The sequence below is a fragment of the Dendropsophus ebraccatus genome, chromosome 5 (genome assembly GCF_027789765.1).
Source record: "Dendropsophus ebraccatus isolate aDenEbr1 chromosome 5, aDenEbr1.pat, whole genome shotgun sequence".
Lineage (NCBI taxonomy): Eukaryota > Metazoa > Chordata > Amphibia > Anura > Hylidae > Dendropsophus > Dendropsophus ebraccatus.
Window position 1 is genome coordinate 17,273,330 of NC_091458.1, and position 17,748 is coordinate 17,291,077.

At 43.2% G+C, this 17,748-nt stretch overlaps 1 protein-coding gene across 3 annotated transcripts in view; it reads left to right on the forward strand.

Moving 5' to 3' along the window:
• TRPC6 (transient receptor potential cation channel subfamily C member 6) overlaps positions 1-17,748 on the forward strand; it is a 106,379-nt gene that overhangs the window by 52,797 nt on the left and 35,834 nt on the right. For all 3 annotated transcript variants that reach the window (XM_069969602.1, XM_069969601.1, XM_069969604.1), the window contains 4 exons: positions 3,377-4,151; positions 9,366-9,554; positions 9,908-10,072; positions 11,466-11,682. In XM_069969602.1, coding sequence (XP_069825703.1) covers positions 3,377-4,151; positions 9,366-9,554; positions 9,908-10,072; positions 11,466-11,682 — 1,346 coding nt within the window. The remainder of the gene's footprint in view (positions 1-3,376; positions 4,152-9,365; positions 9,555-9,907; positions 10,073-11,465; positions 11,683-17,748) is intronic.

Below are 17,748 nucleotides of genomic sequence, written 5' to 3' on the forward strand. Positions count from 1 at the left end.
ATCTGACACCCAAATGGAACAAAGACCATGTAACTCCTTGCATCTAGCCGCCCTAAAAGGCTCGGAGGCACAATGCCAAAATATGCTACCATGCCTTCCATGGCTCTCATGCCTCACCAATTTTTAGGGGTTGTTTCCCATTTTTTTTTTCTTTCAGATCAGCTGGTGCCAGAAACTGGCAGAGATTTGTAATTTACTTCTATTAAAAGATCTCAAGCCTTCCTGTACTTATCTGCTGCTGTATGTCTTGCAGGAAGTGGTGTATTCTTTCCAGTTTGACACAGTGCTCTCTGCTGCCACCTCTGTCCATGTCAGGAACTGTCCAGAGCAGGAGAGGTTTTCTATGGGGATTTGCTGCTGCTCTGGACAGTTCCTGACATGGACAGAGGTGGCAGCAGAGAGCCCTGTGTCAGACTGGAAAGAATACACCACTTCCTGCAGGACATACAGCAGTTGATAAGTAATGGACGACTGGAGATTTTTAAATAGAATTGATATTTTTTCATAGTAAGTAAATTACAGATCTCTGGCACTTTCTGGCACCAGCTCATTTAAAAGAAAAAAAAATTGGTGAACAACCCCTTTAAACCTCCAACTACAAGGACCTGTCGATGGACAGATCCGGTCTCAACACTAACTCATTGTTTCTACAATCCAAATGAAATATGCCCAAAAAAACCCAAAAAGGGAAAGAGGGTGGTAATGACCCCCAGGGTCCAGGGTAAATATATACTTTTAGCTCCTCCCCATTGCCTATCTATTGGCCTCAGTCATGTGTTCCTACTTGTCTCTTATATTACACTCACAGTGAAGTAATGTAGTATTACATGGCACCTACTCAAATTAATGTAGACCTGCCAAGCGTCACATGGTCTAATGGATTGGGGCGGGGGGGTCATCCTGAGACCTCCACTTTGTTATTAAAAGAAAGTAATTCCAATTGACCTTTGACAGAATTCAGCCATTCACTATAATAGAACCTGAAGATGAGTGTCCCCCGGGTGCCGTATACATCCTGCCATGTCTATAGGATCAGGCTAAGTGCTCACTTAATTAGAACGGGCCGGGCCCATCATGAATCTCTTCTTGTCAATAACCGGCCGAGGGCTCGGGTCCTCTTAGCGGTCGGTGGTTCGAGTGATATTGCAATGATGACTGCCAAGGGACAATGGATGCTGGAAAGTATCAGAAGGCTTCAATTAGACCATGCAGATGGGGCCGTAAATCAGGACCGTGCACCATGTCCCAATCAATCAGGCCTATTAGGGACTTGTTAAAATGAAATGAGATGGAAGCTGGACAGAAATGTTTACCTGTATTGTACAGTATATTGTCCTATGTGCTATCTGGATTTACAATTGTTTGTATTTTATGTGGCATTTGTGCACTTTTCTATCAGTATATGAGTGTGTGGCCTCCTCCCAATCCTGTAGCCCCTCTAGGGGTTTGGAGACACATTGTCCTGTTCCTTCGCTGACACTACTTTGTACATGTTTTCTAATGCTATACATTCCCTATATTGCCCAGCCTTATGTATATCAATCCCTAAATTCATTTCATGTATGTGTATACTAAAGCTTTGTTTTCCTTACTTATGACTCTGATAAGCTAATACAATCTGACTGCATTCAGCCACCACTAGGGGGAGCTACCTGCTTATAGATTTATACAGCTAACTCAGTGGGATCTGTATGCAGGAGCTCCCCTAGTGGCAGCTGCAGGCCGGTACTAGTCCAGATTCCCATCAAGTAAGAAAAGCAACACAGCGCCAGGGATCTACTAAATGCTAGGTTATCGTCAACCAAACCACTAAATTTGGCTAAACAAGCATATCATCTATTATATATAAGAGTTTTATGAGTCTCAGGCCCCCCTCACATGTATGTGCCCATTTTTATGGTCAGGAAACACTGATCAGGAGGATTCAGGAAACCATCAGTATTTCCTGACCCTAAAAATGGAGGAGAAAAAAAACCTATATGCACCTGCTGCAGCAGTGCTCCCATCCGGCTTCTCTCTCTGTCTTCTGTGAGCCGCAGTGCTGGTGGGGGCAGAGACCTCTTCTGGCTGAAGGCATAATGCTACCTCCGGATGATTGAGAGTTAGATCATGTGATCTCATGATGACCCCCTGAAGGTTACATGTGTTTCTGTGCTCCCTGTGAGGTCACCATCTCAGCAAACAGAACCTTCTAACTGGTGAGGCTGCATGGACTGTTCCACAAAAACCCTTCACAGGGGGAGTGAGAAACTCAAAATTAGAGTTACTGATGATGATTATCTGTCTCCTGTCACACATTTATAATGGATTTGATGACAGTTACTGTACACTTATAGGGGGAGATTTATCAAACATGGTGTAAAGTGAAACTGGCTCAGTTGCCCCTAGCAACCAATCAGATTCCACCTCTCATTTTCCAAAGAGTCTGTGAGGAATGAAAGGTGGAATCTGATTGGTTGCTAGGGGCAACTGAGACAGTTTCACTTTACACCATGGTTGATAAATCTCCCCCATTGTCTTTTAGCTTAGATTTATATATAGAGATATAGAGATATATAGAGATACAGCAGAGAGACATGGTACATATGATGCTGTACAGATGCATCAAGGGATAGAAAGGGAGAGAATGCAGTTTGAAATCTGAAAGCCAAGATGATGGCTAAGCAGTGGTCATATGGCCAAGATACCATAATGAAATATATAGCTACAGCAGAGATGGGATAAAACAGATGACACTGCAGGAATCTGATGATTGAGATACAGTAATGAAATACATGGCTACAGCAGAGCTGAGGTGAAACAAATGACACTGCAGGAATCTGATGATTAAGATTCAGTACTGAAATATATGGCTTCAGCAGAGCTGGGATGAAACAGATGACACTGCAGGAATCTGATGATTGAGATACAGTAATGAAATATATGGCTACAGCAGAGCTGAGGTGAAACAGATGAAGCTGCAGGAATCTGATGATTAAGATTCAGTACTGAAATGTATGGCTACAGCTGAGCTGGGGTGAAACAGATGACACTGCAGGAATCGGATCATTAAGATACCGTAATGAAATGTATGGCTACAGCAGAGCTGAGGTGAAACAGATGAAACTGCAGGAATCTAAATATTAAGATACAGTAATGAAATGTATGGCTACAGGTGATCTGGGGTGAAACAGATGACACTGTGACTGCAGGAATCTTCTGATGATTAAAATTCAGGGCAAGAAGACGTGATGGAACGGGTCAGGCCAACCATAATAGGTGTATGGCTAGTGTTATAGTAGACAAATGTCCTGCTTCTATGGCAGGTATGGTAGGCACACCTCTGGTTGTACGTTTTATTTACATGGTGGATAATTTTCCTTTTTTGTCTTCACAGGCGAGCCCCAGATACCAGATTATCTCATAGACGGCAAACATTACTCCGGGAGAAGGGGAGGAGGCAAGCCAACAGAGGACCGGCGTATATGTTTAGTGACCGCTCCACCAGCCTTACAGCAGAGGAAGAGCGGTTTTTGGACGCAGCAGAATATGGTAACATTCCTGTAATAAGAAAAATGATGGAGGAGTGTCTCTCTTTAAACGTTAACTGCGTGGACTACATGGGTCAGAACGCTCTGCAACTAGCCGTGGCCAATGAGCACTTGGAGATTACAGAACTTTTACTTAAGAAAGAAAACTTGGCCCGGGTGGGGGATGCCTTGCTTCTAGCCATCAGCAAAGGATATGTGCGGATAGTGGAGGCCATACTGGGACACCCATCATTTGCCGAAGGGAAGCGGCTCACCACAAGCCCAAGCCAAGCCGAATTCCAGCACGACGACTTCTATGCCTACGATGAAGATGGAACTAGGTTCTCTCAAGACATAACGCCCATCATTTTGGCGGCTCATTGCCAGGAATATGAGATCGTTCATACGCTGCTAAGGAAAGGAGCCCGGATTGAGAGGCCTCATGACTATTTTTGTAAATGCAGTGAATGTAGTGAAAAACAAAAACATGACTCTTTTAGCCACTCCAGGTCCAGGATTAATGCATATAAAGGTCTTGCCAGTCCAGCATACCTGTCTTTGTCTAGCGAAGACCCTGTTATGACGGCTTTAGAGCTCAGCAATGAGCTGGCTGTATTAGCTAATATAGAAAAAGAATTCAAGGTGGGTATAGTATAAGAGTGTGGAGCGAATTGATAGAAATGGATGTATAACCATGGATATGATAAGTGTTGCTGATAAATGAATGATACTAGCAAAAAGGTCCTGGAAAGTGCCAACTAAATGTGTGTGAAGCCGCAACAGAGGGGAGGACCAATAGTTAGGGCCCTATTTCACCAGACGATTATCGTTCAGATTATCGTTAAATCGTTCGAATCCAAACGATAATCGTTCGGTTGAAATGCAGTTAACGATTAACGCCCGAACGAGAAATCGTTGATCGCTTTATAAGACCTGGTCCTATTTTTATTGTTGCTCATTTGCAAAACGCTCGCAAATCGTTCGCATTGAATAAGACGTCGTTCGGTCGTTCGCACTAGATACGAACGCAATAGCGAATAAATAGCGAAGAAAAAATAATCGCAATTACCATCATAAGTAACGATTATCGTTCCATGGAAATGAGTGAACGTTTTCAGGTCTTTCGCAATAGCGGTCGTTTAAAATCGTTAATCGTTAACTATTATGCGAACGATAATGTCCGGTGGAATAGGGCCCTTACACTAGGGGTGGACGGACGCGCCTCCAGTGCTTCAGGCCGGGCCGATGCCCAGGAATAGACCGTCCGAAAAAAGGACCACGGCACCGTTATCCCTGTGCCAGCTCTGGTCTATTGATGTAAAAACTTTAAAGCTACGTACCTGATGGTTCATTCGCTTTAAAGTGAATCTGTACCCAAACTCCACCCCCGCCCCCCAAACCATTGGTATTGTAGGATAGTTGGCCTTAATCCATGACCTGTTTGGCTGCTGATGTCGTTATCATCTTAAAAGCAATTTGTAATGCAGCGGTGTAGTGTCAAAGGGGCGGAGCCTGGAGCATCAGGTCTTCCTCCCTGCCTTCTTCCTCTCAAGTGATGCCCCTGGGCAGGATTATCGTCAGTGCTGGTTTGCAACGCCACATGCGCTAAATTGAGACCTGTGTTGCTTAAGAGAAGGCGGGCGTGGAGGAAGACCCTGTGCGGGGCACAGTCTCCAGGCCCCGCCCCTTTAACACTGCGCTGCTGAATTAAAAGATGTTTTTTAAAGACGATTACAGCATCAGCAGCCAAACAGATCCTATGAAAGGTCATGGATATCCAACCAGGTATCCAATGGTACCAGTGGTTTGGGGGATGTTGAATTTAGAGAGTTCTTTTTATAATGGTGTACCATTATTTGGTGTCAGACGGCCCAAAAAAGACAATGCGGGAGATTTATCAAACCGGTGTAAAGTGAAACTGGCCCAGTTGCCCCTAGCAACCAATCAGATTCCACCTTTCACTCCTCACAGATTCTTTTGAAAATGAAAGGTGGAATCTGATTGGTTGCTAGGGGCAACTGGGCCAGTTTCACTTTACACCGGTTTGATAAATCTCCACCAATGTGTGAACACCGACGTATAACATATAATTCTGCATGCCGCACATATACCGTCACTAGATACCGTGCTCTGGATCCTTATATAAGCCTCAATGTTTTTGCATTGAGTTGGACTTGTTATTTTCATATGCAAAGCACGTCGTGGTCTAAAAGCCTCACGGTGCAGAGGACGTCACAGCCACGATGGGTGCAGTTTATTTGAGGTTTATTTAGTCTTTATTGACCTTCTCAGAGCAGATAAGAAGCAATTTGCCAGACACAAAGTAGTTCATTAATATGCAAACACGGCTTAAGGTTTTCATTGGAATTCTCCGCCTGCTCGATATGTTGGCAATTACATCCGGACGAGAATATAAGTACTGCAGGGGTTACAGGGGTAATAATAGCTTCTTATGCATCTCATAAAAAGAGAGCACGGAAAAAAGAGCACAAAATAAACTGAAAAACATTTATAAACGAATCTGCAAAAAGCGTGCAACTAAACAAAAAAAAAAAAACTATAAAATTTGCATAAATATGGCACAGATTGCGGCAAAATGTAGTCACAAGAGCAAAGATAGATTTCCTCCTAAATGTTAACAGTGATTGAAGACACATAGGTCTGCATGAGAGCTGTATACAGAAACTGGTTGCTGGTTTCAATTCAAATGCATACAGGAGCAGGGATTCTTTTCAAAAGGCAGGAGTCCCTGCAAGTGTGCAGTATATGGTTATGTTCACACAACGATTTTCAAAGACATTGGGGGAGATTTATCAAACATGGTGTAAAGTGAAACTGGCTCAGTTGCCCCTAGCGACCAATCAGATTCCACCTTTCATTTTCCTAAGAGTCTGTCAGGAATTAAAGGTGGAATCTGATTGGTTGCTAGGGGCAACTGAGCCAGTCTCACTTTACACCATGTCTGATAAATCTCCCCCATTGAGTACTACATAACTGTTGTCTTACATAATTTGGCGGCCATCTTTGCAATGATGGCTGTTGGTACATTATATAAAGGGGTACTCCAACGGAAATCTTTTTTTCTTTCAAATTAACTGGTTTCAGAAGGTTTTATAGATTTGTGATTTACTTCTGTTTTAAAATTTCAAGTCTTCTCATACTAATCAGCTTCTGAATGTCCTGCAGGAAGTGGTGTATTCTCTCCAGTCTGACACAGTGCTCTCTGCTGCCACCTCTGTCCATGTCAGGAACTGTCCATAGAAAACCTCTCCTGCTCTAAACCGTTCCTGACATGAAGTGGCAGCAGAGAGCACTGTGTCAGACTGGAAAGAATACACCACTTCCTGCAGGACATACAGCAGCTGATAAGTACTGGAAGACTTGAGATTTTTAAATAGAAGTAAATTGCAAATCTATATAACTTTCTGAAATCAGTTGATCTAAATTAAAAAGATTTTCGCTGGAGTACCCCTTTTAAGTTCAAGTTGAATGATGGCCGCACACCCTCTTTGGTGTGGCTATTTTTTAAAAGTCTGTTGGGATTTTGTTGCAAAAACGATGAAAGGATGGCCCAAAAATTTAAAATTGTGTGTGAACTTATGAAAACAAACATAATGTGAAGAAAATTATGTGAACAAAAATAACGACTGCCAATAAATGTCCTGAACAACAGCTGTTATTCTATGCATTGTGTGAACCAACGGCTGTTGTTTCCATGGAGGTCATTGAAGACTAAAGTCCATAGCAACCAATCAGATTGGAATCTGATTGGTTGCTAGGGGCAACTGAGCCAGTTTCACCTTACACCATGTTTGATAAATCTCCCCCATGGCCTGCAACTGCATTGTGCACCATATTGCAACATGTATAGTTCTGTGCAGGTGCGGTTTTGCAGGCCATGATTTTCACAGCTGTTTCATCAGAACATCTATATATCACCAAATGTATTTTGCCAGTACGTATGGCCTCTTACACTGTTGGGCCACGACCACAAGTCTTTTTTTGGCCGTCATTTCGTGGCCAAAGAACGGTCCTTATTTTAAAACAAACTGATGTTATCCCGCCAATTACAGTCTGGCAGAGAAAAAAGATGACCGTCCAAAAAACATCCGTCAAACGTGCTGCGAGTGGGGAACAAGCAGGTAAACAAGCGCTGACAGCGGGTGAGTACGGGAGGAGCAGCGGGGAGCTGCCCGGGTGATCGCTAGATCATCTGGGCAGCCCATAGAGGATAGTGGCGGTCTGCTGACGCTGCTCCTATTCCTCAGATCGCTGCTATCAGGTCGCTTGTTTTTCAACATGTTTGAAAAACAAATGACTGCAACGATCAGCCGACATGAACGATGTCGGCTGATCATTGCCTTCTATTCCACGGGACGATTATCGGCCGTAACGGATGATAATTGTTCCGTGGAATAGGGCCTTCAGTCACTACTTACTTCAAAAGAGGCTGAGACTGAAGGCCCTTTTCCACAGAACGATTATCTGCCGATAATCGTCCCGTGGAATAGAAGGCAACGATCAGCCGACATCGTTCATGTCGGCTGATCGTTGCGTCGTTTGTCTTTCAAGAATGTTGAAAAACAACTGTGAAGCAGTGATCTGCTGCCATCGCTCCGTGGAAAAGAAGCGGCAGAAGCAGACCGCCACTATTCACTATGGGCTGCCCGGACGATCTAACGATCACCCGGGCAGCCCCCCCGCGGGCTTTCCCGCACTCACCTGCGCTAATAGCGCTCGTTTGCTCCCCTCAGTCGACCCGTGGAATAGGGGCTTGAGTACAGAGGTAAGAGCAAGAGCCGGACAGGCAATCGTCAGGGTTGATCAACTAGATAGGCCATCAAGTTTTTTTTTTGGAAAACCCTTTTAAGGCTATGTTCACACACCGTCAAAATGATGTCTGTTTTTATTGGACGACCATCATTAAAAGGCAAATAAGGGCCGTTATTTTATAAAAATTTATAAAATAATAGCTGTCATTTGTCGTTAAACGATGACCGTCCAATAAAAACAGACGTCATTTTGACGGTGTCTGAACATAGTCCAAGGGCTAGTTTGGCCTATGGGAAGAGAAAAATGGAAAATAGGAAAGCTACACATTGGAATTAGCATCTTCTGCTTACAGACCTTTAAAAGGGTTGTCTGGGGAGCAGAAGACGACTAAAGCCTTTTGCCTCCTGGACAACCCCATTAACGATACTCAGTAGAGATGAGCGAAGCTCCAGCATGCTCTGCTTCATCCAAATCTGCTCTGCTCTGCATTTAATTAAAAGTGGCTGAAGAAGTTCGATGTACAGTAGCCCTAGGGAGTCCTGGAAAACATGGATACAGCCTATGGTCTATGGTTGTGTTGTCCCTAGAGCTGCATCCAACGTCTTCAGCCGCCGGTAATCAAATGCAAAGCGTTCGGGTTTGGACAAAATTGAGTGTACTGGCGGTTCACTGATCTCTAATACTCAGCATGTAATTCTAATATTTGTTTGCTTGGACTTTTAATACAATAAGTTGCATGAGCATATGGGCCTTTTCATGGGGTTCCTGGCATTGAGTGTCATTTTTGTAAATCTTTTAATCTTCTTTTTAAAGTCCTCGGAATGAGTCCTTCTGCTACGCCTATCTCATGTTATAGAGGCCATGCTCTTAAGCTACCCTCGTGCACCCTATGCGAAGTTGGGTTGAGGCAACAAAAAGACAAATGTTGGGCCATCGCATATCAGTACATAAAACAAAAATCTTCAACCATTGTGAAGACCCCGGCACACTGGATGGCAGGAACCTATGAGGAGTCGCCCTTATTACGATGCATGTTTTGACTATTTATAGTCACTTCTCCAATATGTTTTACATGTTTTTTAGAATGACTACAAAAAATTGTCTATGCAATGCAAGGACTTTGTTGTTGGACTTCTTGATTTGTGCAGAAACACAGAGGAGGTGGAAGCGATATTAAATGGTGATGTAGAAACGAACCACAGCTCTGGAGATGCTAGCGACCGGCCGAGCCTCTGCCGATTAAAACTCGCTATTAAGTATGAAGTTAAAAAGGTAGGAGCAATGTTTCTTCACTGGATTATCAGAAAACTCTAGTCATGGCAATTGGTGGTCATGTAGATTGGTAAAGGTCCGGTTGACTCTTGCTTTCGTAGTTATGGGCCAAGTTGCCACACCACCCTCTGTCCAACTCTACATGAACCGTCCTACCACTTTGCATTGGCCAACGCATCTGGATCATGAGGGCCCTAGCGTTGTCACTATTGATTAATGCAGGATCGCTCATCTGTTGGATATCGGATCTTTACAAGGATTTCGGAATGTAGTAATTGGTCTAATTGGAGACAATGAAGGCAAAGTTTTAGTTCCATGGATATTAATGATGTTTTTTTTTTTTTTTTTTTTAGTTTGTGGCTCATCCCAATTGCCAGCAGCAGCTTCTTTCCATCTGGTATGAAAATATATCAGGATTGCGGCAACAGACCACAGCGGTAAAATTTCTGGTCGTTTTGGCTGTAGCAGTCGGCTTGCCATTTCTTGCAATGGTCTACTGGGTGGCACCGTGCAGCAAGGTAACCACTATATCCTGTTACAGCGGGCATTAAGTACACTAATATAATAAATGATAGTCACCCATTCAGTTGCATTCTGTAGAGGGGTAGGATTCAAATTTTAACAGCAGGTTGCCTACATAATGCAATACACTGCAATACACTGTGTCCCAAAAAAGAAATATTACAATACACTGTGCCTCCTGAATTTAAATAATACAATACACTGTGCCTCCTGAAGTAAATACTATAATATGTGTCCCCTAACAAATAATAATATACACAGGTGCCTCCTGGGATAAAAAATACAATGCACTGTATCTCCTGAAATAAATAATTAAATACACTATGTCTCCTAAAAATAAAAAAAAATATAAACTGTGCCTCCTGAAATAAATGATACAATACACTGGACCTCTTAAAATTAGTAATATAATAATCTGTGTCCCCTAAAAAAATAATACCATACACTGTGAATCCTGAAATAAACAATACTATACACAGTATATTGTATTATTCATTTCAGGAGGCATACCATAGTGTATGGTATTATTTTGGGGGGACACAGATTATTTTATTATTTATTTCAGGAGGCACAGTGTATTGTGTTACTTATTTCAGGAGGCAAAGTGTATGGTATTTTTCTAGGGGACAAAGAGAATTTATTTCAGGAGGCAATAGTATTATTTATTTCAGGATGCACAGTGTATAGTATTATTTATTCCAGAAGGCACAGTGTATAGTATTGTTTATTTCAGGCAACCCAGTGTCCCAGTGTATAATATACATTGTGAAAAAAAATAATACTATACACTGTGCCTCCTGAAAAAATAATACTATACACTGTGCCTCCTGAAATAAATAATATTTGCCTCCTGAAACAAATAATACTATACACTGTGCCTCCTGAAAGAAATAATACTGTACACTGTGCCTCCTGAAATAAAAAATACTATACACTGTGCCTCCTGAAAGAAATAATACTGTACACTGTGCCTCCTGAAAGAAATAATACTGTACACTGTGCCTCCTGAAAGAAATAATACTATACACTGTGCCTCCTGAAATAAAAAATACTATACACTGTGCCTCCTGAAATAAATAGGATTATGATCAAACAAATAATACCATAATGCCCCATATGCTACAGGTTTATCTAATCGCGTGGATGTGGCCCTTATCTTGTTTAGGGGTCCTATGAACTGTAGTTAAGCCCCTGACAATCCGTCTTCATCAAAATCAGACAGTTACCTGATTATAGTACCAGCATGTCTGCACCTTTATTTGCATGGGTATCTTTAGTGAGTCGCCTTGGTAATATTATTCCGTCATGGACAAGAGCCCCCGTGCATTATGTATGAATGTTAATTGTGTATTAGGCTCTCTAGTTTACATGATGTCTTGTCTTTTACAGCTTGGTAAGATAATGCGCGGACCTTTCATGAAGTTTGTAGCTCACGCGGCCTCATTTACTATTTTCCTTGGTCTGCTAGTGATGAACGCGGCCGACAGATTCGAAGGCACCAAGATCCTTCCTAACGAAAGCATCACGGATAATGCAAAGCAGCTCTTTAGGATGAAGACCTCTTGCTTCTCCTGGATGGAATTGCTCATTATCTCCTGGGTAATAGGTAAAGATTTTCTTTCCTTTCCCGAGCGCCCAACACGTCAATTATTTTTAGAACCTCTGGCCGCGCGTTGTGTGTCCAGGTCTTCCGTCTTTAATTCTATCTGAGTCCTTTGAAAGTCTTAGTTATAGTCTTGTGTGACTGAAAGGTGATGGGCGCCAGTGAACTCATCATTTATTTCTGCTTTGCCGTTAAATAAGACGTGAAATTACAAGTCAAGCGATAAAATTAAAAAAACTCAAAAGTCTCGCCCCATTTGTAGTTATTGCAAATTCCATCTTGCTTGAAAACGTTGGGAAGCCTTTGGTTCGGCTCACCTAATTTTAAATCTGTCTCTATTAAAAATCTCAAATCGTTTTGTGTATGCAGCTGCAATGCAGAACTTTGAGGGGAATTTTTCATTCAGGTGCCCTAGTTTTCTGGTGCACAAAAAGTTGCTAATAAGTTGCAATATTAGGCTGGGTTCACTACATATATTTCAGTCAGTATATTTCAGTCAGTATTGTGGTCCTCATATTGCAACCAAAACCAGGAGTGGATTAAAAACACAGAAAGGATCTGTTCTCACAATGTTGAAATTGAGTGGATGGCCGCCATTTAATGGCAAATATTTGCTGTTATTTTAGAACAACGGCTGTTATATTGAAATATTGGCCGTTATTTACTGTTATATGGCGGCCATCCACTCAATTTCAACATTGTGTGAACAGATCCTTTCTGTTTTTTTAATCCACTCCTGGTTTTGGTTGCAATACTGACTGAAATATACTGACTGAAATATACGTAGTGTGAACGCAGCCTTAAAGGGGTAGTGCAGTATAAAAGTTTTTTTCACTAAATAATACACATTACAAAGTTATACAACATTGTAATGTGTGTTATTTAGGTTAATGGCCCCCTTCCCCATGTTTCCACCCCCCTGCCGGCAGACCCGAAAGTGTAATTCTGCCTACTCACGTATTAGTCGACCCCTTTAGTGACGGACGCCATTTTGGGACGAATACGTCACTCTTCAGGAGGCTGGCCTGACTGCTCCAGCCCTCCCCTCATGCCAGCCCCCCTCCAGCGCGTCATCAACTGCTCAGCCGCGATTAGCTAAGCATAACAGAATTCCCAGATGTCTTCTGTTATGCTCAGCCAATCGATGATGTGTGGGAGGGGGGCTGACATGAGGGAGGGCTGGGGTTGGAGCGGTCAGGCCGAAGAGTGACATATTCGTCCCAAGATGGCGACGGTCACTGAAGGAGTCGACAGTAATTCTGTGAGTATTACACTTCCGGGACTAGCGGCGGGGGAAACATGGGGAAGGGGGCCATTCACATAAATAGCACACATTACAATGTTGTATAACTTTGTAATGTGTGTTATTTAGTGAAAAAAACTACCCCTTTAAATCTTATAGCTTGTGTAGATTCCAAAGCGTAACTAGAAGAAAGAGAAGACACCGGGGGCGCACATAGTGTATTACCGCAAGCTTGAAGTGAAGATTAAAGTTGTGGCTACAGAGCCGCTCACTTGGGGTGGTTGTGCTATGAGCGCGACACCGCCAATCGCATGATCAAAAAAAGATGCCACTTGCGGCCAGTCCACGGGGTCGGGGGATCCCGGTGTAGTATCAGAAGATGCAGGCTGGAGGCACAGCCGTGCCGAGGTCTGGGTATTTTTCTGGCACTGTATGGGGCAATAGTGGATGTACACGACTTAGACGGATGAGAGTCGTATTGATAATCTATAATTTTATTGCATTGATTACACGTTTCGAGGCGTGGCCTCTTCTTCAGATCAATATAACAATAGGGTCTGAAGTCAGAATATGAGCAAAAAGCTCTCCGCCGCGCTCAGTGTCCTGCAGTGAGTGAACGGGAGGGTGTGTGCGCGTCTGCTCCCGCCGCTCTCCGCTCAAAGAAATGACGTCAATTCTTTGAGCGGAGAGGGGAGGAAGTGGACGCGTGTGCCCTCCCTTGCAGGACACTGAGCGCAGCTGAGAGCTTTGCTCAGTGTGAGCGGGGCCTTGTGTAACAATTCAGTCAGTATAATGTCACTGTGTGGTTACAGAGGTTTTGGTGTGGTGTGACAGGAGAGCTGACCATACAATGCGAGCACCCACAGGATTCTCTGCTACTGAATGTTGACACGTAGCAACTGTACGCATGTATAGTGAAGACTTGTCCAGCTCCATGGATGCTCAGGAATGGCTGTCAGTCTATACTGAGCCATATCTGTGAGTACTCTAATGGCTGGAACGAAAATCTTTTTCTTTCAAATTTTTGGAAAGTTATATACACAAGTAATTTACTTCTATTTTAAAATCTCTTATTAGCTGCTGTATGTCCTGCAGGAAGTGGTGTATTCTCTCCAGTCTGACACAGTGCTCTATGCTGCCACCTCTGTCCATGTCAGGAACTGTCCAGAGCAGTAGCAAATCCCCATAGAAAACCTCTCCTGCTCTGGACAGTTCCTGACACGGACAGAGGCGGCAGCAGAGAGCACTGTGTCAGACTAAAAAAAAATACACCACTTCCTGCAGGACATACAGCAACTGATAAGTACTGGTAGGCTTGAGATTTTAAATTACAAATCAATATAACTTTCTAAAACAAGGTAATTGGAAACAAGTTCCCCTTTAAATAGAGAAAAGACCAAATATTGGCACAGAGGGAGAATGGACTGGGAGGGAGACACCTAGTGGCCACATGTATAATGTTGATTTAAACATAGAATACTTAATATAGCGAGTATATTGCAGAACTGCTTGCGACCACAACCCCTGTGGATTTCTTCTGTAGTCTGATCTGGCAGTCACACATTAGACTGGCCATATACTAGCAAGGCGTGCTGGTCCGTAAGAGCTATAGAAATAATCTCATTGTCTGTAGTCACTCATTAGTTACATGGATCAGATTCCATAGCAGAACATTAATGAGAAAAACCAAATAACAAGCGGCAGATCTGCCCCCTGATATCTATCAGCCGCGCTCCTGATTGGCTTCTTTGTAATTCTAGCGCTTTGTAAATTGAATTGAAATTTAAATAAGCGCAATCTTTTCTGTGTCTCATTCCCCGTAATGAGAAAGCAGATGGAGTCATGCACTCAGACCCCTAACTGCTTATTACAGTCTGTGTTATGAATAGCAGCCCCTGGGTAAGAGCAGATACATGCGTCTTGTGAGAAGATGACATGTCTGTCATTGTCTGCGAAGGCGTAATTGTCTGTTATTTAGACGGTATGATGTTTGACAGTAAGTAGAGCTGCCCCCCGTACTGTGCCCTCCCCAGTAGATAACTAAGGATATTTTACTACCTTTGTGTGTTTTTCTTGTTTTTGATGCTCTATCTGCTCTGTTTTCCTCAGCCCAACATCCCGTCTGGTGTACAACCTGCAATCGACCTCCTGTTCTTGTGTACACTCTAGCTAGGAATTCAGCCAAATAAATCTCTATATATTGGTTGTAGTCAAGAAAGTGTAATGTGAGGGAGATAGAGTTGGCTGAACTCCAAGCTAGAGTGTCCAGTATACCGGAACAGGAAGTTTAGTGAAAGGAAGTACAGGAGTAGACAGTTTGCATCAAAAACATAAAATAACCTTATTTACTAATATATGTTTATTTATTACAGTGGAAAGTAGCTTTCCCCCTAGGACATCCCCTTTAAGGTTTCTTTGCTTTTATTTTCACAGTTGTCTGAAATCTCTCTTATAAGGCCCCCTTCACATTTCAGGAAAGTCTATCCAGATTTATCTTTGGGAAATCCAGATAGATTTCCTGATCCAAAGGGTTCAATGGGATCTGTGCCGGAAAATAGACCCAGAAATCATAGAATATGTCCTATAATTGTCCGAAATTAGGACCCATAGAACCTCAAAGGGGCATCTGGAATTCTAGACAGCTACACATGTGTATCCAGACGCTGTCTGGATTTCTGGATGCTTTGCTTGGCAGCCCGGGCCAGTGCCAGCTTCCGGGCAAATGCTGCTGGGTGCAGGCGTTGGCCCTTTAAAAGTATGCGCTCCTAATGAGGAGCACATACAGTTAACTGCTGCACTGTGTTTGACAGTGCCGGGAGCCACTGGCTCCTTGCCAGTGGCGTAGCTACCATAGAGGCAGGCCAGGCAGCTGCTATGGGGCCCGTGGATGCACAGGAAAGGTAAGAGCCGTCCTGTGTCCTTCTGCATAATCTCTTGTGTACTGCAGTGTGTAAGTGAACCAAAATTCACTTACATACTGCAACACAAAAAAGAGTTAAAAAGCAGAAGACAAGATTTCTGCTTCGCTGCTCTGATAACCCCTGTTCTCTGTTCTCCGGCTGCAAGCTTAGAAGTCAGTGGTTATCAGTGCATAGAGCATTAAAGCAGACCTCTCCTTGTCTTTTGCCTTTTAACCCTTTCTTGTGTTGCAGCATGTAAGTGCACTTTGGGTCACTTACACACTGCAGTACACAGTGCACTTTTAATAGGATCTTATAGTTCAATACAGTAGACTGACAGAGCAGCCATTCTTGTGGATTCTGCCTCTGGGCACAAGAGATTAAATTTTTGGCCTATACATTGTTTTTGCTATGGGGCCTCATGAATCCTAGCTATGCTCTCTTCTGGCTGGAGATACCGTCGGTTTCCTGAACCCCCCTAAAAGGCTTCCTGATCAGTGTAAAAACGGCCACAAAGTTGTGAGGACGGCCTAAAGAGACACAAGATAAAATAGGTTCTGATGTATGAGGTAGCCGGCCCTGCTGCTCCTGGATGAATCGCTTCTCCTTTACACGACTTGGAGTTTCAGTACTGCTTTTTTTTTCTATTCACTCCCTTTGTCTTTCATGTTATTTTTTGATATTTTTTGCCATTATGTTAATGTTACTGTTGGCTTCTAAATGTCTCGTTCTTCTTTCTCTTTTGCTGTTATCTCAGAGAAACACGCACAATGCTATAATCCTCTTCTATAACATTGCATAAACCAAACAGCAGAGGCGGTATACAGTAACAAATGTAGATTTTTTTTTTTCTGATTTAAGCTAAATTTACAAACTGCAGTTTTAGTGCAGATGAAATATCAAGGGGGATCGCAGCTTCCACTGTTCAATGTCAGTCCAGGAGTCCTTGGGCCCACCAGGGAAAATGAATCACAATGTCCACCCGGTGTCTGTATGTGGTGTACCACCACGGGTGTTGCTATTAGTTACACCCTTCGTAAAACCCTGTACTTTTTGGATGTAAGTGGTAATGTAGTAGTGTTAAAGTTTTGCCACAAGATGTCGCTGTTGTAAGTAAATGTACTTAGTTATTGCACAGCTGTATCATTGAAAGGGTTATTGTTTATTTGTATGTCACATGGATCTGTGGACCAATGAGAGTACTTTATACTTCTATCCTATCATTTTTCTCATGCCCTCTTCACCCATTCACAGCACACCTTACAGGGGCTGTAGATAGGAAGTCACATGGGTAGAGGAAGTGCAGTGTCTTTTGTCGCTAGACTCTGTAGAGGAAGGACACAAGACAGAATGCTCTCTACAGTGGTCCAGTTGAGCCCTGGCCCTCTGCCAGGTCCCAAGTCTCAGTGTGCAGTCTAGAAGCAGACCTAGGCACATGCAGCCTACAGATTCTTCTCAAGTAACTCCACTCAACACTATGCAGTGTTAAACCCTTCACTAGAGAGGACAAGTCAGAGATCATCTCAACCTACGCCGTGGACAAGGAGAGACCCAGTGCAGGACAGTATCCACGAAGCAAGGCTAGGAACTGATCCGGATAGAGCAAAGTTGCTAGAAGCCTATGAACTCTATCTCGCAGCGCGGGTGTAAGCAGGGAACCCTCAACACTCCACTCATCCCAGGTAACAAGGTCTGGGGCTTGTGTCACCCACTAGGACGGGTCCCCTGACACTGTTAGGGCAATAGGTGGTGTAAAGACCAAAGAGTCAAAACACAGGCACAAGTATTCTCTCTCTCTCTTCTCAAGTATTCTTCTATTTCTACCTCCGACATCCTGGCAGAGCACAGTACTACTTGGGTTGGGACTCTCACAACATCCTCCTCTCTACTCTTCTGATTCTTCTGTATACCTCTCAGCACGCAACC